Raw genomic sequence first — 25,288 nt, 5'->3', positions numbered from 1 at the left:
AATTAAATACCAGTCACGCTTGGCTAAGGTGTGTATAGTTTAGTTTAAACAAACAAGTGGCCTTCTGAGTAGCACACGCCTTGTGCAAATTTTGTAATCTTCTCATACAAAGAAGTATTTCTAGGAACATGGGTGTTAGTGGCACTAGTGGCATTATGTAAGGCCTCATAAATTAAAATGAAAAATAGCAGCTACATACACTGCCTGGCCAAAAAAAAAAAGGTCACACACTCTAATATTTCGTTGGACCGCCTTTATCTTTGATTGCGGCCTTCATTCACTGTGGCATTGTTTTGATATGCTTCTGTAATGTCACAAGATTATTTTTTCACCAAGATCTTGTATTGATGATGGTGGAGTCTGACCGCTGCACAAAGCTTCTCCAGCATATCCCAAAGATTCGCAATGAGGTTAAGATCTGGACTCTGTGGTGAACTCTCTCAATCCATGTGTGAAAATGATGATCTCATGCTCCCTGAATCACTCTTTCACAATTCCAGCCCCATAAGTCCTGACATTGTCATCTTGGAATATGCCTGTGCCATCAGGAAAGAAAAAATCCATTAATGGAATAACCTGGTCTATATTCAGTATATTCAGGTAGTCAGCTGATTCTTTTAGCACATACTGTTGCTGAACCTAGACCTGACCATCTGCAGCAACCCCAGATCATTTGCTGTGATTTAATGTATTACTTAATAACACAATATTTATCATGTATCCTGCTGGTCACAATCATTACCACCCACTGCACTGTTCACTATGGGTAGTAATGGTTTATATGATGTATTTCTGATAAACGTGAAAATGTAGATTGAGTATGGTAAATGCCTATTCACCTTTTGTAATAAAATGTTCCATCCATCTGGCATCTACTGGCATCAGGCCTCACTTAACTTTGATAATCCATGTCACCTTGCCAGTGGTAAACCTCACTCACAAGATATCACCTCAAAATTGACCTCACAATCAGTCGGGAGGTAAATTAAAGTAAGTCAGATTGGGCTCTCTCAGAATTCCTGATAGAGATGGCAGTTGCTTGTCATGACTATAGGGCTAACGCTTAGATGGTACATCTTGTTGACATGCCATCCAATTAACCATCTTCTTCTTTTGCTGTTGTATTGTGCCTGCTACAGTTTTCTGAGTAGCTACAGCTTTGGTAAATTCAAGGTTAATGCTCTTATCTTTTCCTTATTTCATGTATTGCAAGCAAAGGCATGTTGTTCTGTGTCTCTGGGTCTGAAAGCTTCATAATCAGGTGTGGAAATACTGATTTGTGAAATGGTTAAAGGTAGTCATGGACACCAAAAACCTTTAAAAAGCAAACCTTCCTCCACACTTCTTCAATACAACATTAGCCCTGACCTAACATATTTGATTAGCGCTCCTGATCCTCAGATCCAGGCGGTGCAGTCTGAACCTCTCACTGTCTGTGAGTGAAAGGAGCCGCACGCTCCATGAATACGTCAACCTTGATGCGCTGAAAACACATCACGGCTATGTGTGGTGCTTTGTTTGCTTTCCAGACTGTTTGCTTGGCTCTGCAGCTTGTGTAGTCTTAGGTGTTTTTGTTAACCTCCTCCATAAGGGAGAGAAAGAGAGGGATAGTGAAAAGGAGAGAGAGAGAGACAGAGAGAATTAGAGACAGAAAGAGAGAGAACCATTACAGAAGTGTCAGAAGTCTGATATATTGTAGATGGTAATTATGATGGTGAGATATTATGGGAAAGTTTAAATGAAGATGCTAAATGGAGGATAATGAGAATCATTTTCAAAGAGTGTGATAGAAATTTGAGGTGTGTGTGTGTCTGTGTGTGTGCATGTGTGTGTCAGTCATGGGCAGAATGGTTGTAAACAGGTGGAGTGGTGAAGCTAAAGGGCACAGCTGACTGAGTCATCACCTCAAGCCTAACATTCAGTGTCATCTCTCTCTCTCTCTCTATCCCTCTCTCTCTCTCTCTCTCTCTCTCTCTCTCTGTCTCTCTCTCTCTCTCTCTCTCCCTCTCTCTCTCTGTTATTCAACACCATATCTTTCTTTCTGTCATTCTCCTATTGTTTGACATTTTATTTCTTTCTCTTTCTATTGTCAGTGCTATTTAACAGTATCTCTATCTACCTTCATGTTCTCTCTCTCATTCAACATTATCTATCTCACTGTCATTCCTCTATTGTTTACCAATCTCTCTATTGTCTACATTGTATAACATTATATACTGTATCTTTCTGTCTCTGCTGCTCTTTCTTTTGATTATGTGTCTGTTTTTGTTTCTGTTTATACTTGGCTCGTTCGTCATAATATAATAATTTCATTATCACTTGTACTATATATATATATATATATATATATATATATATATATATATATATATATATATATATATATATATATATACACAGTATAACACAAAGTATATCTTTTCATGGGACAACAACGACAAACTGAATGAAACTTTGACACAATGAGAAGTCGTCTGTGTGCAGCTTATATAACAGTGTAAATTTATTCTTCCCTCAAAATAACTCAATATACAGCATTGCTGCAGAGATTGAAGAGGTGGGGGGCTCAGCCTGGCAGTGCTCAAACCATATGCTTCATATGACATTAAATTGGTCTGAATGGCTGTCTTCCCAGAATGAGGCCTCTTCTGAAGTCTGTGCACAAGAAAGCCCGGGAACAGTTTGCTGAAGACATGTCAACAAAGGACATGGAATACTGGAACCATGTCCTATGGTCTAATGAGACCACGATTAATTTGTTTGCTTCAGATGGTCTCAAGCATGTGTGGCGGCAATCAGGTGAGGAGTACAAAGATAAGTGTGTCATGCATACAGTCAAGCTGTAGGTGGGGATGCCATGGTCTGAGGCTGCATGAGTGCAGCAGGTGTTGGGGAGTTACATTAAATTGAGGGACACATAAACTTCAATATGTACTGTGGAATACTGAGGCAGAGCATGATCCCCTCCCTCTGGAAACAGGTGCACAGGGCATGATAATGTGTTCCAGCACGATAATGACCCCAAACACACCTCTAAGATGACCACTGCTTTATTGAAGAGGCTGAGGGTAGGTGAAGGTAGGGAAGGTGATGGACTGGCCAAGCATGTCTCCAGACCTAAACCCAATAGAACATATTTGAGGCATCCTCAAGCGGAAGGTGGAAGAGCTCAAAGTCTGGAATATCTGCAAGCTCCGTGATGTCATCATGGAGTAGTGGAAAAGCTTTCTAGTAGCAACCTGTGAAGCTCTGATAAACTCCATGCCCAGGAGAGTTAAGGCAGTTCTGGAAAAAAAATGGTGGCTACACAAAATATTGATACTTCAGGAACTAATCACTTTTATTGCCGGTGGTTTAGACATTAATGGCTGTATATTAAGTTATTTTGAGGGAAGAATAAGTTTACACTGTTATATAAGCTGCGCACAGACTAATTTTCATTGTGTCAAAGCATCATTTTGTCAATGTTGTCCTATGAAAAGATATATTTAAATATCTGCAGAAGGTGCAATGTTTAAAATAGTCAAATAAAAAAGTTGCTATGAAACTAAACATTACATATGTTTAGTTTCATAGCAACTTTTTATTTGACTATTTTAAACATTACAGCTTTAAATATCTTATAATCTGCTGACCAGACCATTAATCTGTTACTGCACTCAAATCGCTTGTGTGTGTGTGTGTGTTTGCAGAGTGGTAAATTTACACACTCAGAACTGATAGCTGTTGCTGTTTGGTGACTACTGATGTGTAATAAGTATTTTATAGTGTGGTATTTTTTTTGCTTTATTTAAACATAGTGAGCTCTGGGTAAGACTGCATGAGTCCCACATGAACACTTTTAACTGTTGTTCTACATTATCTCTCTTTCTTTCTGTCTTTCTCTCTAGTGCTATTGTTTAGCACTCTCTTTTTCTCTATCCTTACTATACATTCGTTACTATACTTTCTACACTACTGTTCAGTGTTATTTCTCTCTCACTCTTTCTTTCTCCTCCTAAATTTATTCCCATATGTTTGTGATGAACAGCCTAACACTCTCTTTATAGACACACACACACACACACACACACACATGCTTAGTCTCTGTCAGTCTCCACACTCGTCTTCTACCCAATCCCTGCTCCATGAGCTGAATGAAAAGCCCCCCCACCCAGCTGCACTTCACCCGCCTATAAAAAGCTCTGGCTGACTAATAGCTTTCCTCTGGATGCTTAGTTATAGCAGCGCATATTTCTCTCATATATTAGAGCCTATCAGCCTCCCTCTTCAGCCTCTACTCTGAAGCACTATAGACTGATCCATTCTGCTCTTGTGTAGGCTGGAGCACCTGCTATTAGAGGCTGACAGACAGACAGACAGACAGACAAACTAGACTGTGGCGCAGAGTTTCATATTGAAATGAAAACAGCTGTTTTAATAGTTAACTGACTTTTTGGAGTAAATTATAAAATTCCAGTTGGATGTAAGCTCCTCAATCAACACGTGCTCGGCTGCTGGCCTCAGGACATGGATCAATATGAGCTGTTATACTCCACTCTGCCATCAGTTCTGCTATTATAAGCTGCTTTCTGGCCCTGATTTCTACCTTGAGATGTAGATAACAGCCATCGAAGCAAATCTCAGTGTTCTCACCTAATCCCTATTGGCAGAAAGAGCAGATCAGTACAGGCCCAGAGGAGTGTGAAGAGCTTTCTAACTGTCGCCTATTAGTTGGAATTTAATCGTTCCCTATTGATAATTACCTTCTATTACTGCAGTAATACTCCTAATTTGTTGTGATGGTTTTTGTTCACTGTCAAGTAGAGCTGGGCGATTAATCGATTTTATAGATTAATTTGAATTTACAGTTAAGGACGATGTGTTTTTATGAAAACCGATTTTCTCTGAGTTTAAATTTTCACCATCGACGCTCCCAGACGCTCCCCTGTGCAGCCCCGCCCCTCTCTCCCTCCCTCGCGATTATTTCTAACATATTTGGAGTGTTTTTTACTCACTTTTTTCTCTCTCACAATGTTAATCCTTTACAGCTTCAAAAACATGTATTATGAAAATTAGGCAATGACGTCATTTAGCGACTTCTAGCGCCTTTTAGGAGATTTTAGTAGGGGATAATCGGATTATTTTTTTTAAATCTAAGATTTTTTTTTTGGCCCATATCGCCCAGCTCTACTGTCAAGTCAAAAATATACTGACCTTCTACAAAATCCAGAAAAGGACCAGATGTTAAACTAGGTATTTAAGGGCTAGAACAGTGTTCGGCAATTAAGTTTGGTCGTGGGCCAGATATTTTACAGACTAGCAGCTCTCCAGCCCAGAGGGTTGTTGAACCCAACTTCAGAACAGTTGCTCTCAGAGCAGGTAAACACAAGAAAAAAGGAAAAAGTAAATAAATAAACACACTGCTTCTTACAGGGGATCTAACCAGTATCGTAAGGATCGCGGTCCAATACACTACCACTGCCCCAGCTAGTGAATTGGGACACGAACAGGAAAAATCCCTTATAAGGAGGGAGCCCAAGGATAGACAGAAAAATGAGAATGGGAGGAAACTAAAGTCATGCAAAGCGTGAGAGAGAGACAGGAGAGGAATGTACACAAAAGCTCACCAGAGAAGCATTTTATTTTTTATTGCTTCCATTATCGTTCAAATAGTTCCAACAACTTCACAGGCCAGATGTTTCATGCTTGCGGGCCACATCGGCCTATTGTCGACCCCTGGACTAGGATTACATAGAAGATATAATATTAAGGATTAGGGGTGGGCTTATCGTTTCGTATGCAAATAATATCGCCAACATTTTTGAAAACTGTGAACAAAATTATACCCTGAAATATCAGCCACCTTTTATCACAGAGGAAATTACTTTTTTTGCTATTAAAAAAAAAAGAGGAATTCACACTGATCTATATTATTTCCCATGATATATCTACTAGAGACAGATTATATCTGTCCAATATCAAGTATTTTACTTTAATCCTGAATATAGGGAGATATAGAGATATTTCTACACAACTATTGTTGCTTAAAATGGTGCAAAGAAAAATGTATGCCTTTTGGAGATCAGTACAAATCATTTGACTATTTACTTATTCCTGTATTTATGCCGCTGTGTGTGTATCTAACCTATGTGTCATCTGTATGTGGTTGTCTTATTTGTGTATCAGTAAGTGCTGGCTGTTTGCATGAGGATGTATGGCTCTTCTAAAGATCTACAGCATGAGTCACTGAATGACACGCTTGTATGTGAGGTAAGCTGTAGGATACAAGCTTAATCTCAACAGCCGGACCAGTTTCACAGCTCTTTACATCCTGCTAAGCACGACGTGTATATTCAAGAGAGAGAGAGTGAGAGTGAGAATGTGCTGTAGAGAGAGAGAGAGAGAGAGAGAGAGAGAGAGAGTGGTAGAGGGTTATATCAGTTTTGTGCTCTTTTACCACGTAAACATGAAACCAGAGCTTTCCGGGCAGCGCCGCTCCTGCTGTGTGAAAATAAAGCGCTCCTGACGGAAACGGCACTGCCAATGCAAATGAGTGCTGCAGCAGACCCTAGGAAATCCTTTGGAGGGCACTCACCTCTGAGTAAGAGAGATCACACAGGCATTGCCAGTGGATAGAAACTGGGAAAACAAAGGAAAAACACCCATGTGGTGAAGTCTGCAGGGATGCTGGTGGCCCACAGTGCAGGTTTTGTTTAAATGATTGCCAAAAAGCAGTTGTTAGTCATTCAGAGATTTGTCTGCATTGAAACTAGCCTACATTGGTTCATAAAAAAAAAACGTCTGTGTTTTTTGCTAATTTTTAAATAGCAATATAGCTTCTGTAAACCTGAATTGGTTTTTAGTCCGGTGGAGGAGTGGGCGGGGATTCTGGCTTCTGCTAATGAATATTCACACATGCAAACACTATCCCCTCCGATTGGCTAACAGCACTGTGAGGCAGCGAGACGGACAACAGTTAGAAATGTTTAAAAATAAAGAAATTTTTACACTAATCATAGTCTTTGCACTGTCATATGTTACTTTATAACATGTGTAATGAATGCCCTGCTAAGTGCAGTTCAGCCACTGACCTAGTCTTAGAGTCTCCGTAAAATGCAAAATCCACCGGAGATCCTATGTAAACCTATAGTTACACACAGAGTAGAGTGGGAAGTTGGAACAAAACCCTGGGGTGGGTTTTTACTTTTCGTGTAAACAGAACTGTTTTAAACATACACACCTAAATATCTCTATTGTACTTCTCTGGTGGTGTTCCATAGACAAATTCAAACCATTTGTTCCTTAGCTCTGAATTACTGGGCGAAGCCCTGATGTGTTATTTGCACAAATAACACCGGAACTTCTTCCATGTTGTTCCTACCGCTCTTAGCTTCTGTCTGACAAGATGTGTCACTGCCCGGCTGCCTGCGTGTCATCAATTCGCAAGTTAAGCTGAGCGAGGCCATGAATACTAATTCACGGGTTTATGTAGACACTGTGTATTTCCTGATCAACTCGTTTTTCTGAATATTTACTTTTACAAGCTACTTCAGACTACGGAGGTTGGGAAAGAGTTTTTATATGCAGCATGTGTATACAACTCAGAGAGTGTGTATGGCACACATTGCACATACTCACACTGCACATGAAGAAGCTAAAATAATATACCCTGCAACCCAACATTATGCCTCTACAGGCTTGTATCTTCATTGTATTAATGTGTTTTTTGCCCACTAGTGTCTATGTGAGATGAATGGTGAATATGGTCCTTTTTGTCTTTGTCTGCTGATGTCACACTTCTGGGTACTCACACTAACTTGTCAAGTCTACACATTCCCCTATAATATCACCATCACTTGCTCCTAGCCATTCATTCATGAACTATTTTCCCGCTCATCTTCCTCAGGCTACTTATTAGGTTCACTTGTATTCCATCAATCAATGTGTATATAAACCTTTTGTGAAGTATTGCCAGCTTTCTCTGCTGCAAATTGAGAGTTATTTCTTGGTTTATATAATCGGTTGTTTGGTAGAGCTTCTGATTTGACCAATACTAGTAGTTTGGTGTAGTAGTTTGGTGTCTAGTTTGTTTTTTCCCATGTCTGCTTAGGTTGCCTTAGTCTGGTGGTTTTGTTACCACCGCACTCCATCTAATTTTTATTTTAAATCGAAACAAATTCACTGCTTTAAATCTGTAAGCATCTGATGTATGATCTGAGGAATGGCTGCCAAAGTCCCATAACGTCTTCCAATATCACTCCCGATGTGACGATGCTGGTCAGCACAGGCATCTGTTAGCTGTTGTAGTGAAGTTAGGGATTAGATAATTGGCCTTCCAAATTGGGAAAAAAATCTTAAATTATATTTAAAAATAATTATTTATTTATATAATTTATTTATAGATTATTTATAGATGAGATTGTCGAAGTAACAGGTTAAATATTTTTTTTTGTTGCCAGTCTTAGGGTGTTTTCACACTTGAAAGTTCGGACCGTGGTCAGAACCAAGGTTCATGTGTTTGCTACATTGTATATATTTGGTCAGCTTATTTTTGTTTTCACACTGCAGTTTAGGGAGCACACCAAAGACCTTTGTGTGATACTCCTACATCCTTTCATCATCACTTACGTAACGATGCCTTTTCCTTAACTTGACGCTGATTGGTTTTAGAAGGAAATGTGTTTGACGTTGGCGTGTTGACAATTCAGCGGGTGGTTCATTCGGCGGGAAGCCTTTCCAGGATAAGAATAAAATTATTCATTTTGTCTCTATAGTAGTGCTGCTATTGTGGTTTTTATACCAGCAGCAGCAACTTCAGGCACAGTACTCTAGGTTAGTTCAAATTTGCCAAACGAACGTGCTTGTCCTGAAGCAGCTGTATCCACGGCTCATTTTTCCTGCTTTTCCGGTTATTTTGAGAGGGTACTGACTGCAGTTTGCAGGAAGGCGGAGATAGACGTCCAGTGCGTCCAGCTCAGCCCACTTTGTCAGTATCAAGTCTTAGCTCCGCCTCTTAATGGAAGTAAACAATGTACAGGGCAGTTAGCGGACTTTAAGTATAATGTGCCGCGTCGTCCGGCTTAAATACTGTTTATACACTACAAGCTTGCGAGACTGACACCTGCTACTTTGGTTCGAACCAAACTAAAAAAGTCCAAAAGTCCGGACCAAACGAGGCAGGTGTGAAAGCACCCTTAGTTTATAATCTCTTGCTGTAAGATAAACACCAACACTCAAGATATCAAACATGTATCAAACTATGTATTGCCTGATTGACTGTGTTTGCTCATTATATCACTCATTCCCCATCTTTATTTAAATGTCATCTGTATTCACATAATGATTGATGGTCAGCAGATGTTTTGGATGTGTTTGAATGGATCTCTACTTTCTTTTATGAAGAAAAATACTATAATCCCAACAAGAGATGCAAGCTGCCACACTGCTCATAGAGGAGGTTGAGATAAAGAAGACAGCTATAGAAGAATGAATGCGTTCTTACACATTTCTGATGTCAATGTTATTCAACTGAGACTGAGGTGAGATCTGTATAACCACCTTGTGAGTCAATATTTTTCATCACAGAATTTTTTTTTCATCAAAGTAAGAAAATCTGAGGGCTGTTTAATAAGAGATCAATTTCAGGAAGAGGAAGAAAATTGCTTATGACTCCATGATTATAAACAGGACTTTGTCAAGAGGAATTGAATGAGTTTAAGAGAAAATGTTAATTCGATTTTTTTCCTCTAGTGAATTTCAGATGATGGCATGGTAGCACAACTACAATAAGGGATGCATCAATGTGGGAATTCTGGGCGGATTCTGATATCTGAAATTATACATGTAGAATATTGTACATGCCAATGTCAATATACACATTTTTAACTTTTGAAATTAGACACCACAGTATAACTGTATAACCTAAAACTAATTTGAAATAGTGACCAGTGTTGGTGTTTCCAAAAAAAAAAAAAAGCAATTATAGGCTGATACCTTAATAATTCTGATATAATCAATCATTTCTATAAACCATATCACTGGATGTCACTGAAAACCTGTAGGCCCATGCTGTAGGGAAGAAAAGATCTAATTCCATGCTATGAGAAATAGTGCACTATAAAGCATTAAGCTTTGGAGTAGTAGAACTGTGTTCTTTGGAATGATGTTACTCCATTACCCCGGTGCATTTGGGGGTAATTTGAGGAGTTGGGGATGAGATGGGGTGGTGATCATCCAATATAATATCCACAAAAAGCTACTGTAACAGAGTGTAATCAAATTCTCAGAGAAAAACCTGGCCTGGAAAGTAAAGACGTATACTCCAACAACAAGACAAACTTTCTCTTGATTTCAGAAGAATCAATAAATTACTTACCTATATAAGTTACCTAAATTAAATTTAGCTGTATGTAGTTTGCTTACATTTTAATGATAAATGTACATGTTTTTAAAAAGAGATACGCATGGAATACAGGGGTTGGACAATGAAACTGAAACACCTGTCATTTTAGTGTGGGAGGTTTCATGGCTAAATTGGAGCAGCCTGGTGGCCAATCTTCATTAATTGCACATTGCACCAGTAAGAGCAGAGTGTGAAGGTTCAATTAGCAGGGTAAGAGCACAGTTTACTCAAAATATTGCAATGCACACAACATTATGGGTGACATACCAGAGTTCAAAAGAGGACAAATTGCAAGACAGCAAGTCTTTGTGATGTGTCAAGAGCCACGGTATCCAGGGTAATGTCAGCATACCACCAGGAAAAACGAACCACATCCAACAGGATTAACTGTGGACGCAAGAGGAAGATATCTGAAAGGGATGTTCAGGTGCTAACCCAGATTGTATCCAAAAAACATAAAACCACGGCTGCCCAAATCACGACAGAATTCAATGTGCACCTCAACTCTCCTGCTTCAACCAGAACTGTCCGTCGGGACAATAAATTATTGTGGTCTAAAATCAGGTGTTTTAGTTTCATTGTCCAACCCCTGTAGATTTGCAGGTCATTCTTGGTGTTGAATAGTACATCCAGTTTCATGTGTGTAAAACTGATTCATACTTACAGTATGCTTGTTAATAGGGGTGTGCCATATAGTATCGTACGCAATAATATTACCAACATATTTGACTATTGTAAACGATATTATACCCTGAAATATCGTGCCATATCACCTCTAATTAAACTCTTCAGGGTTTTTTGCTGTTTTTAGAAAAGACAAATACACACTGTTCTCATTTCCCATTATATATCTACTAGAGACATATATATCTGTCTAGTATCATTTATTTTACTTTAATCCTAGATATATGGAGATGCATTATTAGTATCATGACATTGTGGATCATCACTGACATCACTGTGTTTTGTAATATCTCAGTTAGGGGTGCGCAATATCACATCATATGCAATAATAAAATGTAATTTTCATTTTGTTGCAATAGTGTATTCTTGATTTTTATTTTTTTTAATTCAGTGTTTTGTCATTATCGCGAAAATATCATGTAATATTGTGATATTATTTTTGGGCCATATTGCCCACCCCTTCTTGTTAATGCATGATGTCTTATGTAAAATTCATGGGAAATGTTTTTTGAAAGGTTCTGCACGCAGTTCTTTCTGAGAGTCAGTGGAATCTCCTCCATTATGTCAATCTATTCTTTATTTTAATACACAAAGTGTGTTTCACACAGATATTAGCTGCTTTCACAATATCAGTAAAAAAAAATAATCTCAGTTTCCGCTTCTGTCACAATCGTTCAGCCCAGCAACGGCTTGACATTTGAATGAAAGCTGCTTTAAATGTGAAGGACAGGAAGAGAGAGGGGGGTGGGGGGGGTGGCTGAGGAAAGATAAAATTGGAAGCCAGTTTGGAGTGACATTTCAAACAAAAATAGATCTAGCGAAAAAGACAAATAAGATGGGAATAAATCCTCCTCCATATGCGCATCCTCCACAAGTACTAACTCCCCAAAACTCAGTGCAGACACTTTACCAGGGTGCCAGATTTCACTGAGACATTCACATTTACATGGTAGTGACACTTTATGGGCCGGAGATATATTCACCTTTACTGGAGTACCGATATCCAAAATATAACAGAATTACAATAGCTAGCTAAATTTAAAGGAACAGGAGTATTTCTTGTTTTAGTTAATCAGTTGTTTGTTAGAGCTTCTGGTTTGATCACTTGTAGTTTGGTGTCTGGTTTGTTTTTTCCCATGTCTGCTTTGGTTTCCTTAGTTTGGTGCATTTGTTACCACCGCACTCCTTTTAATTTTACCCACCGGGAGGGAGCAGGGCCAGTTTTGCTTCCTCTGAGCGCCGGCTCTAGACGCTTTAGACCGCTGGACCAATCGGTGCCCCTTTTGTTGCCAATCTTAGCTTATAAGATTATAACTCTCGCTGCAGATATCAGATATCATGTCTTGCCTGATTGGCTGTTTTTGCTCATTATATCACTCAGTCCCCATCCTTATTTAAATGGAATCTTTATTCACACAATGATTGATTGATGGTCAGCAGATGTTATGAATATGTTTGAATGGATCTCTACTTTCTTTTATGAAGAATATTTACAAACAAATACTTATAATGCCAACAATATTGGAGTACTGATATCCAAACAATAACAGAACCATAATAGCTAGACACTAAGAAAAGTAAGTACAGATTTGTACTTAAAAGAGTACAAAGCTTGTCGCTGGGGCTGTACATTACATTGAGGTACAAAAAAGTACCTTTCAGTGAAAGTCCTTTTTTGTACCCATATTTGTTGTGCCAGTAAATATTATATATATATATGTATATATATATATATATATATATATATATATATATATATATATATATATATATATATATATATATATATATATTATAAACATTATCATTAACTGAATATGTGTCAAGAACTTGATGATCCAAAATTGTCTGGCTTTCAAATAAAAAATGTGCAATTAAAATATATATTGTTTATCAGTACAGTGATGCAGAATACTGAATATACCTTTTGGCTGGTTAAATGGTACAAATCTGTACTTATTGCTGTTAGGAAAGACTTTGTACTTCAAAGGGAACACGTCTGATCCTCTAAAGACCAATATTGTACCTAGTACCTGATAATACAGTTATGAAGAGTTTACCTTTGAGTACAAAAATGCTTATATCATACCTCTGGTTTTTAGAGTGTAGCTAAATTGAAGGAACAAGAGTTAAAGCAGCATGTGCTAGTTTATAAACAAGCTCAGAAGACGTCTAGCTAACAATCTTAACAGGGACTTCCACTACAAATACAGATTCAACCTGAAATATTCAGTGTGATACAATGTTCCACATGGAGACACATTGCATCAAAGAAAAATCTTTCTTCATTCATGCTGACTTTAAAACACTGGCTCTGAAATATTCAGGATGCAAGTAAATAATGAAGGCTTTGTTGTTGCCTCCTCCAGGGATCCCTCTCTCCAGCAACTGTTGAGTGTTTTGACCACTCGTACCTGCCTGCTGACCTTTCTGTGGCCTCCCTCGACTGTGATTGTTGACCAGCAGTGATGGGGCGGAAGCTGGACCTCTCTGGACTGACTGATGATGAAGCAGAGCATGTGCTCAGAGTGGTCCAGCGAGACATGAAGCTCCGCAAGAAAGAGGAGGAACGACTCAGGTAAGAGTTTATTATGTGTCGGTAGTGTGTGTGTGTGTGTGTGTGTGTGTGTGTGTTTGTGATGCATTGTTTTGACCTGTTCTGCTACTGCTTTAGTGTTTTGAAGTTTCCATCTATCCCCTGTCCTGCTGTGGTGGACATAAAGCCTCCGCCTTTCAAAACCAATGGGAAGGAAAATGCTTTATGGCATTGAGGCTTTTTTTTTTCTGAAGTGAACACTATATTATTCAAGTTCATCTTTTTTTTTTCATTGTTCCTTGTCTTTTTTGACGCTTTCAGCAACTCTTAACAATTCCAGTCTGCTCCACTGAGAATAACTAATCACCAGGCTGTCAGGGTGATGTACGAGGGTTGGGTTCTGCTGTTGTGTTTCTTTAGTGCCTACTGCATCGGTGCATCATGTACATTGTTCTTACAGAAAGGAGAAAAGAAATGCGACATTCACACAAGCAGTGAGCACATTGTGGCCTTCCCCCATAGGACTGGATCCCACTTTTTTTTTTTTTTTAAGTGGGACGAGTCAGTGCTGTTCTTTCTGCAGTTTGGAGTCACGTTGAGTGTGACTGCATTTGTTTGTACATAAATCAGGAGCTGGAAATGGACTAGAACTGAGTCTAACTGTATAGCACTTCAGTGGTATAGCAGTTTAACTGCCATAACAGTCCTAAGAGCTCTGATACACTGTAAGTTGCCTGTCAGACAACAGATGCTGTCAGACCATCAGGGAGCATTGATGGACGACTGTTGCCGCTGAACAGCACGTCCCACACCATTAGCTCTGGTGCATCCATGTCAGTGCTGCTTTGGACCAACAAGCATGTTAAATTGGCATAACTGGTTGGCTGTGTTCATTTTTTATGTTTTTTTTTTTTTTCATTTTATTGGCTGTGTTGACAGTTGAGAAGTGATTTTTTTTCTTCATTTATTGATTTAGTCATACATTAAAACTTTTAACATTTAAATTAAAGACAAATTTTAGTCTAATTTTCTTTATTTTATTTTTTGTCATTAAGTCTGTTTTAAAGAGAATGCATATTTAGTCAATTAACTTGTCAGGAATACCAGGACCAGGAGAGACACCGCTGATTGGGTTAAACAGTTTAGGTAGTTTATTAACTAAGGGGATAAGCATATCATCACTGTCCAATGAAAAACAAGTATTTCCATTTTTGTCGGTTTTTAGATTACTACATAATTTGAACACATAAACTGTGCCAAAATTTCTTGATAAATGGACCAATAGAAACTCTCCAAAATGACCTGAAATTAACTCTTTTTACATCATCTTCCATTGAAAGTTTAGAAGGTTTTTTTCTCTCTCCTGTAAAATTGCTGTTTTGGACTTGTTTTTCATTGGACAGAGACGATATAAGGATAATCTAAAGCAAGCAGGGTCAGTAACATAAAGGCAGCATAGATAAACAACATACCAGGAGTCAGGAGAAAGCAGGGTCGGTACACAGTAAATCAGGCAGAAAGGGAATAGGCAAAAGAGTAGTCTAACAACAAGCTAGGTCGGCAACAGAGAGCAACAAAACAATAAACTGGGACAGGCAAAAGGCGGTAAGTAAAGGTAAACAGTAAATACAGAAACGGGTCGGTAAACAATAAGGCAGGAACACAAAGAAAAACGCGTCATAGAAGAGCTAGGGAACCTAGATTCAATACACAGCAAATACTAGCTGAAACTGAGGGGTATTTATACTCAGAAGTTCAGGTGAGCAATCAGTACCTGGGCGAACCGGAACACCGTAGCGTCACATGCTCCGATGGGTAATTGTAGTTCTGAGAGCAAGAATGCTGGGAAATGGAGTTTCTAAGTTCATCAGAGTCCAGAGCAGGCAGACTGACAGCGTCAGTACTGACAAACTAAAAACTATTATATAATATCCTGGACACAATGCCTGAGATTAGTTATCTGTGATTCACATTTTTTTTTTGAGAAATAGAACAATTAAAAAAAAAAAAAAAAAAATATATATATATATATATATATATATATAAACTAGTGACTTTGCTTTGTGCTATGAGCTTTCTGTGCATTAATTGCTGGTGTATGAGTGTTCAAAAAGTTAAAGAGAGAAAGAATGTGCTGGTAAATGTATTATATCATATAGACAAATCATTTGTTTGTGTTTGGTGTGGTGTTAGTTTGTACTGTATAAAAAGAAAAAGTGCCTTGAGGGTTGGTGTGAAGCAATTCCTGCAGAGTGAGAGGGAAGGTGGCACAGCTAAACTGAAGGGGGAAAGAAATGCGGATTTTAAAACTGTGTGTATCTGACAGTTTCATTTGGAGCTTTCTGGAACTAGTGGCAGTTTTTTTTTTGTCGTTGTCGCCTTGAGCATGCTCATTCACAGCCTGAACCTTCATTTCTCTAAAGCTGTTTCAGAATGTATCTGATGCAAAATGTGATACTGATACTGTTTCCTGCTTTCGTAGTGTTTTTTTATATTGTTCAATTTCCCACCAAATTAAGGAATGGGTTATCTTTTTCTAAAATAAAAACTGCATATGGGGTATAGTTACTATTTACTGGGCATGTTTTTTGATAGTCTGTCTTCATTTATAATAGAGCAGCAATGATGGTAATGAGTCGCCATTACTGACAGTGTTGATTTATAAAAAAATAGTCATTCGTGCAGTAACTGCCTCACACTACACAAAGTTCTGGAAGAGAACATAAAGGGGAGGGATAGAGTGCTAATAGGATGCAGCAACTGAGGAGATGTTAAAAATAATAATACTCAAATAATCAACTATTTGTGCAAATAACCTTCAGATTAGCTGATTACAGAAACAAAATTTGTTGCAGCCCTAATTTGTAATCAGTAAACATGAGAAAATTGAGAATTATTTTTATTATTAATTAATATTATTTTTTGTAATTGTGTAATGCCTAAAATTCGAATTATTATTTTTGTAAAATAGCGAACTAGTTATCTTCATCATAGACATTTTTATTTTTTGTTAAGTAATGCTCTCCTAATGCTAATGTCACGTTCTCGTCCTGTTCTGTGTCTCTTCTGTCTGTCTCTTTGTTTCCTGCCCTCCTGTTTGTTTATTTACCTTCCCCTACACGTGGCCTGTGTGTGTTCCTCCAGTGTCTCTACCTTAAGTATTTTCACCTGTGTTCATTTGTAACCCTGCCCCCTAGTTACCTGTCCCCAGGTGTTTCCTGTTTCCTGTTCACTTTTGTATTTATTGCCCCTATGTTTCTATGTTTGCTTGTCGGTTCTTCTCTCAGGTGCAGCAAGACGCAGAGGCGGATGCAAATGCAAGTAATTTAATAATAGAAATAAACAAAATAAACACAAAACTGGATAAATATACAGACAGGGAAACCAGAACAAACACATAGTACACTCGGACTAAAAAAAACAAAGACAGATCTACAACTTAACAGACGTAAAACGCACAAGAACCGTCAAACGAACACAGAAACGAAGGGGCTACAAATACAGAGTGAACAGGAAACAGGAAACACCTGGGGACAGGTAACGAGGGGGCAGAGTTACAAATGAACACAGGTGAAAACACTTAAGGCAGAGACACAGGAGGAACACACGCCATATGCAGAGAAAAGTAAATAAACAAACCAACAGGAGGGCAGGAAACAAACAGACAGACAGGAGAGACCCAGAGCAGGACGAGAACGTGAAAGCTAAACTTTAGATTTAAATTTAGAGGGTTTTTTTGTCAATACAGGTAAAAATGCAGTGGGTGTAAATCTGTTGTTTCCTAGCTGATATAAGCTTTATTGTATCGGAATATACAAAAGTCCTTCAATAGGCATTGGTCAGGTTGAGCTCTTTAAAATATATTTAAGAGTTCCATTGTTGTTTTCTTTATTTGCTTTGTTTATTTTCTGTTCTCTTTCTGGTTGACTTTACCTAGAGGGCCTCAGTATTGTGGCTCTGTGAGGCATCACACTCGTCTCACTTCTGGTTTGTTTGGTCAGGAGAGTTACTCCATGTTTGATGATTCAATGCTTCTGTCAGACCCCCCCTCAACCCCTGCTGTCAGCCTCTTCACTCGCAGCATGGGACCTCTGCTCAGAGCAGCCGAGCAGGAGTGCAAGTGCATAATCTGCCGCTCAAAAGCTCTAAAATCCTGAAATAGTCAAAAATAGACCTGCAGACTCACCGTGCTGTTATTTATTGTTTCATTATTAAACTGCTAGTCGTAAGCTGTGGAATGGATAGAAGCTGTGCAGGAGTGAATAAATGCACAGATGCATCTGAGGGTGACTATTAATCTGCATCTTGTTATGAATATTAAAATCAATAAGAGCTGTCACAGTTGATTATACTATTATTCAAGTAAGATACTAATTATTTTGATGACTAATCAGATTAATTGTTTCTGGCAGATATTAGATTGAACAGCAACATGTTTGCAAAAAGGAACAAAAAAACTATAAAAATGACTATGGCAAAAAATATATATAAGTATATATGACTATGAGGGAGGGATGTAACATCTCATTTATACCTCATTTAAATATTAAAATGAATACATCTATTTTTATTCAATGTAACTAACCGGCACTGTCCACATACTTCTGTGTGCCCTTTACATTAGCATGCATAGAATCTATACATCCACTTCTCACTCCTGTCACTCTCTGTCTGCCTGCCACTGACTCTAGTTTTATCGAGAATGACTCCAGTACCCTAAAATCACCTGTGCTCAACCCTCCAGACATGCCAGATCACGCGCCACATCGGCATTCTGGCTCACCGAGCTTCTAATCATTGCTCACACCTGGACTCCTCAGTATATATAGCCCCTGTTTTCATTCACTCCTCGCCTGGTATTGAATCTATTTTCCATAACTCTTCTACTTCGCGTTTTTGTTTGTTTATTGACCTTTGTTTCCAACCCTTTTTGTTAATCGACTACTCTTTTGCCTAGCCCTTTTGTTTACTGTTAGCTTGATTATAACAATAAGGGAAGACTATGTGAAAAGGAAAGAGAGAGAGAGAAATAGAGAAAGAGAGAGAGATAAGGGGAGAGAGAGAGAGAGAGCGAGAGAGAGAGAGAGAGAGAGAGAGAGAGAGAGAGAGAGAGAGAGATCACAATGTAGCAAGAAATCACAAGGCGATGAAAAAAATGTTAAAGAGGAGAGAAGAGAGTTCAGGAGGGGCAAGAACATAAATTAGTAAGCAACAGTCAGTTTTTTTGCTAATTATGTTACTTTTAAATGTTCTTGACTAGGATATAAAAATATATAAGTAGCAATACTGAAAATAAATCCCTTAGAAACAAAATACTAATTCATAAACTTTTTTTTTGCCATTTGCTTCAAACGTGTGACAGATTTTGGGCTAGTTTAAACTTCTGAACAGCCTATTGTTGGACCTGGAAATTTTAACTAGAGGGCAAAGTCGAAAGTTTTAACATGATGTTGTTGGAAAAGACAAATAAATAAGTAATACATGATAAAATTGATTTGAGGGCCAGATTAATGTCTGGTTTTTAACACTTGGGGGACCATTGCCTGTGGACCAGAATTATAAAAACTCTAAAACAAATGCATAAATCTAGATTTTTATGTATTTTAATTCTCTTTTTTTTAGACACCACTTAGTTTGAGCTAAGCCTAATATGGCATCTAATTTACTTGCTCTTACTTGGTCACCATTTGTGTATTTAGGCTGAACATACCGTAATGTCTGTGTTGCGACATCTATACCACTACATCCATTATGTGAGATACAGATAATAACCGTCATCCTACCATGATGCCTGTTTATTATTAAGTACGGAGATGTAAAATAAAAAAAGTGGAATATCAGGGTACATAAATATATACATTAATTCAATTCACTGCTTTTTATATCATTTTACTGCCTGTGTAAATTGACTTTGCAGGCACATCCTGATTCTACAGAGTGAGAGGTGTCCCTGGGTCAATAGGGGCGGTGCTTAATTTAAATTTGTTTAACCAATCCCGAGCCTGCAATTATGACATCACAGCATTTCTCCTGCAGCTCCGTGCTTTGCCTTCATTTTCAGCCTCAGCCGAATCTGGCTAAGCTGCTTTTGCTGTTGGAGGTAAGGAATTTTAAATATTACCTACTTACTTTGAAACTTTCAGCTGAATTTTTATATAGATTTGTTTTAAAAGCGTGGCCTACTTACTGCTAGCTGCTTCCTTAGTTCCAAATCATAATTTCTCCAGATAGTTGCTATTGCTGATATTACCTATATTAGCTAATATTTAGGCTATATTGCCTAATGGTACAGTTCAGTACTTTTTTAATGTAGTTTCACACTGTTAAAACTGTTCTTGGCTATTAATTCACAATATTCTTTCATATAAATAAATTAGCAACATTTTGTAGCTAGAGGATGTAACTAGCTAGCATGGCTAATTAGTTAGCACTTTCTTAGCATACTTAAATACCAGTTGGCTAGCTAGCCCTGCATATTTAGACTTGGGTTCTTAAAGAATATAATGTATATTGTTTACATAAATACATCCTGCTGGTTGTGTTAACCAATGAATGGTTCAATTAGCAACAGCAGTAGCAAATATCTAAATCTATTAGCTTGGCTATCCAGTCCCAGGATCATCATCCAGTCTTAACCTGGGGACATCATGCACTATAGTTAACTCAGGGATTATTTTAATAGTGATTAAATAATGATCTTAGTACAAAGTGTAGTAATACAGAGTGTTAATAGCATTAGTAATAAAAATCATCTGTTAACTGTGTGATTACATGATTAGTATATTATATAGTCCCAGGATCATCATCCAGTCTTAACCTGGGGACATCATGCACTATAGTTAACTCAGGGATTATTTTAATAGTGATTAAATAATGATCTTAGCACAAAGTGTAGTAATACAGTGTGTTAATAGCATTAGTAATAAAAATCATCTGTTAACTGTGATCACATGATTAGTAGGGGTGTCACGATTCTCTAAATCCTCGATTCGATTTTATTTCCGATTTGAGGGTCACGATTCGATTCGATTCTCGATTTTATTTATTTATTTATTTTTACAGCAGAGAGGCCTATGCCTCATCAAATTTAAATAATATATTATTTATTATTATTATTTATTAAGATATATATGTAATGCCATCTAGTGGCTTTTTTGGGAGCAACAGTGTGCACTATTAAAACAGCAACATAAAATAAAAAAATAGGAACAGTCATGTACAAAATAACAGAACAATTAAAGCCTTAACAAACTGAATTCTATCCTACTAGAACAGTTAAACATGAAAAATAAGACTCGGTCTCTGAGAATGACAAGTTTTATATCTTTAACAAAGATATATTATTAACTTTATCTGAGAGAAAGGTTTTTTTTTTAATTCAAATGAAGCAACAGGTGTAGTCAATCATAAGTTTAAGATTTTTAGTCAACCTCTATTTAAATGAATAGGATGCACTGTGTTGGTGCTGCGCCATTTGCGTAGCGTGCTGCGCCGTTTGCGTAGCTTAGAAGGAGGGATCGTCAATCGTCTTTTTGACTTCGATGCTCGAGACCATGAACTCATTTCAATCGATTTTGATAAAATATCGAGATCGTGACACCCCTAATCATTAGTATATTATATAGTCCCATGATCATCATCCAGTCTTAACCTGGGGACATCATGCACTATAGTTAACTTAGGGATTATTTTAATAGTGATTAAATAATGATCTTAGTACAAAGTGTAGTAATACAGAGTGTTAATAGCATTAGTAATAAAAATCATCTGTTAACTGTGATCACATGATTAGTATATTATATAGTCCCAGGATCATCATCCAGTCTTAACCTGGGGACATCATGCACTATAGTTAACTCAGGGATTAATTTAATAGTGATTAAATAATGATCTTAGTACAAAGTGTAGTAATACAGAGTGTTAATAGCATTAGTAATAAAAATCATCTGTTAACTGTGTGATTACATGATTAGTATATTATATAGTCCCAGGATCATCATCCAGTCTTAACCTGGGGACTTCATGCACTATAGTTAACTCAGGGATTATTTTAATAGTGATTAAATAATGATCTTAGTACAAAGTGTAGTAATACAGAGTGTTAATAGCATTAGTAATAAAAATGATCTGTTAACTGTGTGATTACATGATTAGTATATTATATAGTCCCAGGATCATCATCCAGTCTTAACCTGGAGACATCATGCAATATAGTTAACTCAGGGATTATTTTAATAGTGATTAAATAATGATCTTAGTACAAAGTGTAGTAATACAGAGTGTTAATAGCATTAGTAATAAAAATCATCTGTTAACTGTGATCACATGATTAGTATATTATATAGTCCCAGGATCATCATCCAGTCTTAACCTGGGGACTTCATGCACTATAGTTAACTCAGGGATTATTTTAATAGTGATTAAATAATGATCTTAGTACAAAGTGTAGTAATACAGAGTGTTAATAGCATTAGTAATAAAAATCATCTGTTAACTGTGTGATTACATGATTAGTATATTATATAGTCCCAGGATCATCATCCAGTCTTAACCTGGGGACTTCATGCACTATAGTTAACTCAGGGATTATTTTAATAGTGATTAAATAATGATCTTAGTACAAAGTGTAGTAATACAGAGTGTTAATAGCATTAGTAATAAAAATCATCTGTTAACTGTGATCACATGATTAGTATATTATATAGTCCCAGGATCATCATCCAGTCTTAACCTGGGGACTTCATGTACTATTGTAATCTCAGGGATTATTTTAATAGTGATTAAATAATGATCTTAGTACAAAGTGTAGTAATACAGAGTGTTAATAGCATTAGTAATAAAAATCATCTGTTAACTGTGTGATTACATGATTAGTAAATTATATAGTCCCAGGATCATCATCCAGTCTTAACCTGGGGACTTCATGCACTATAGTTAACTCAGGGATTATTTTAATAGTGATTAAATAATGATCTTAGTACAAAGTGTAGTAATACAGAGTGTTAATAGCATTAGTAATAAAAATCATCTGTTAACTGTGTGATTACATGATTAGTATATTATATAGTCCCAGGATCATCATCCAGTCTTAACCTGGGGACATCATGCACTATAGTTAACTCAGGGATTATTTTAATAGTGATTAAATAATGATCTTAGTACAAAGTGTAGTAATACAGAGTGTTAATAGCATTAGTAATAAAAATCATCTGTTAACTGTGATCACATGATTAGTATATTATATAGTCCCAGGATCATCATCCAGTCTTAACCTGGGGACTTCATGCACTATAGTTAACTCAGGGATTATTTTAATAGTGATTAAATAATGATCTTAGTACAAAGTGTAGTAATACAGAGTGTTAATAGCATTAGTAATAAAAATCATCTGTTAACTGTGTGATTACATGATTAGTATATTATATAGTCCCAGGATCATCATCCAGTCTTAACCTGGAGACATCATGCAATATAGTTAACTAAGTTATGTTTTAATCAGGGACTACATTTTGCAAAGCCCAGTTTAGCCAGAAATACATGAATCTAGCACATCTAATAACACAGCAGACATTTGAAGCACTTGGGGGCTTTTATTTTAACAGGAGATATAGTTCCCTGACAGAGTCAGAGGGCTGAACTGCTTGGAGAAGGAGGGGATATGTATATTCTGTCCGTTTTTGCATATGGAACGCCTGGAGGCATTATGAAAACGCGTGGTGGCGTTATGTAAGCGCCTGGCGCCGCCACACGCTCTTAAACGCCTGGCGGCGCCTCGCGTTTGTTCCAAGGCGTAAAAGTAAGCCCTGCACGGCGTTTTGGACGGCGTTTTTTAAGTATTTCGCACGCTTTAAGCGCCGTCAGACCCAGGCGAATTCTGACCCATTTGGCTTGCCATATGTATGTCTGTGTGTGTGCGCCGGCGTGCGTGCGTGTAAATGCGTGTGTGTGTGCCGAACTAAACTGTATTTTTTTCTTCCCGCGAGACAGGTTCAAGCTTGACGAGAAATATTGTCACATTTTAATCTCGTGCCACGAGATCTCGTCACACCCCTACTAATCATGTAATCACACAGTTAACAGATCATTTTTATTACTAATGCTATTAACACTCTGTATTACTACACTTTGTACTAAGATCATTATTTAATCACTATTAAAATAATCCCTGAGTTAACTATAGTGCATGAAGTCCCCAGGTTAAGACTGGATGATGATCCTGGGACTATATAATATACTAATCATGTGATCACAGTTAACAGATGATTTTTATTACTAATGCTATTAACACTCTGTATTACTACACTTTGTACTAAGATCATTATTTAATCACTATTAAAATAATCCCTGAGTTAACTATAGTGCATGATGTCCCCAGGTTAAGACTGGATGATGATCCTGGGACTATATAATATACTAATCATGTAATCACACAGTTAACAGATGATTTTTATTACTAATGCTATTAACACTCTGTATTACTACACTTTGTACTAAGATCATTATTTAATCACTATTAAAATAATCCCTGAGTTAACTATAGTGCATGAAGTCCCCAGGTTAAGACTGGATGATGATCCTGGGACTATATAATTTACTAATCATGTAATCACACAGTTAACAGATGATTTTTATTACTAATGCTATTAACACTCTGTATTACTACACTTTGTACTAAGATCATTATTTAATCACTATTAAAATAATCCCTGAGTTAACTATAGTGCATGAAGTCCCCAGGTTAAGACTGGATGATGATCCTGGGACTATATAATATACTAATCATGTGATCACAGTTAACAGATGATTTTTATTACTAATGCTATTAACACTCTGTATTACTACACTTTGTACTAAGATCATTATTTAATCACTATTAAAATAATCCCTGAGTTAACTATAGTGCATGATGTCCCCAGGTTAAGACTGGATGATGATCATGGGACTATATAATATACTAATCATTAGGGGTGTCACGATCTCGATATTTTATCAAAATCGATTGAAATGAGTTCATGGTCTCGAGCATCGAAGTCAAAAAGACGATTGACGATCCCTCCTTCTAAGCTACGCAAACGGCGCAGCACGCTACGCAAATGGCGCAGCACCAACACAGTGCATCCTATTCATTTAAATAGAGGTTGACTAAAAATCTTAAACTTATGATTGACTACACCTGTTGCTTCATTTGAATTAAAAAAAAAAAAACTTTCTCTCAGATAAAGTTAATAATATATCTTTGTTAAAGATATAAAACTTGTCATTCTCAGAGACCGAGTCTTATTTTTCATGTTTAACTGTTCTAGTAGGATAGAATTCAGTTTGTTAAGGCTTTAATTGTTCTGTTATTTTGTACATGACTGTTCCTATTTTTTTATTTTATGTTGCTGTTTTAATAGTGCACACTGTTGCTCCCAAAAAAGCCACTAGATGGCATTACATATATATCTTAATAAATAATAATAATAAATAATATATTATTTAAATTTGATGAGGCATAGGCCTCTCTGCTGTAAAAATAAATAAATAAATAAAATCGAGAATCGAATCGAATCGTGACCCTCAAATCGGAAATAAAATCGAATCGAGGATTTAGAGAATCGTGACACCCCTACTAATCATGTGATCACAGTTAACAGATGATTTTTATTACTAATGCTATTAACACACTGTATTACTACACTTTG

The 25,288-nt window shown here is 37.1% G+C and overlaps 1 protein-coding gene across 3 annotated transcripts in view; it reads left to right on the top strand.

The window, feature by feature from the left end:
• Positions 1-25,288, top strand: part of myripb (myosin VIIA and Rab interacting protein b) — a 226,130-nt gene that overhangs the window by 10,401 nt on the left and 190,441 nt on the right. For all 3 annotated transcript variants that reach the window (XM_049463492.1, XM_022668832.2, XM_049463490.1), the window contains exon 2: positions 13,438-13,646. In XM_049463492.1, the coding sequence (XP_049319449.1) occupies positions 13,537-13,646 (110 nt within the window). In that variant the 5' untranslated portion in view covers positions 13,438-13,536. The remainder of the gene's footprint in view (positions 1-13,437; positions 13,647-25,288) is intronic.

The sequence above is a fragment of the Astyanax mexicanus genome, chromosome 1, assembly GCF_023375975.1.
Source record: "Astyanax mexicanus isolate ESR-SI-001 chromosome 1, AstMex3_surface, whole genome shotgun sequence".
Classification (NCBI taxonomy): Eukaryota; Metazoa; Chordata; class Actinopteri; order Characiformes; family Acestrorhamphidae; genus Astyanax; species Astyanax mexicanus.
This window is presented reverse-complemented; position numbering and strand designations above follow the sequence as displayed.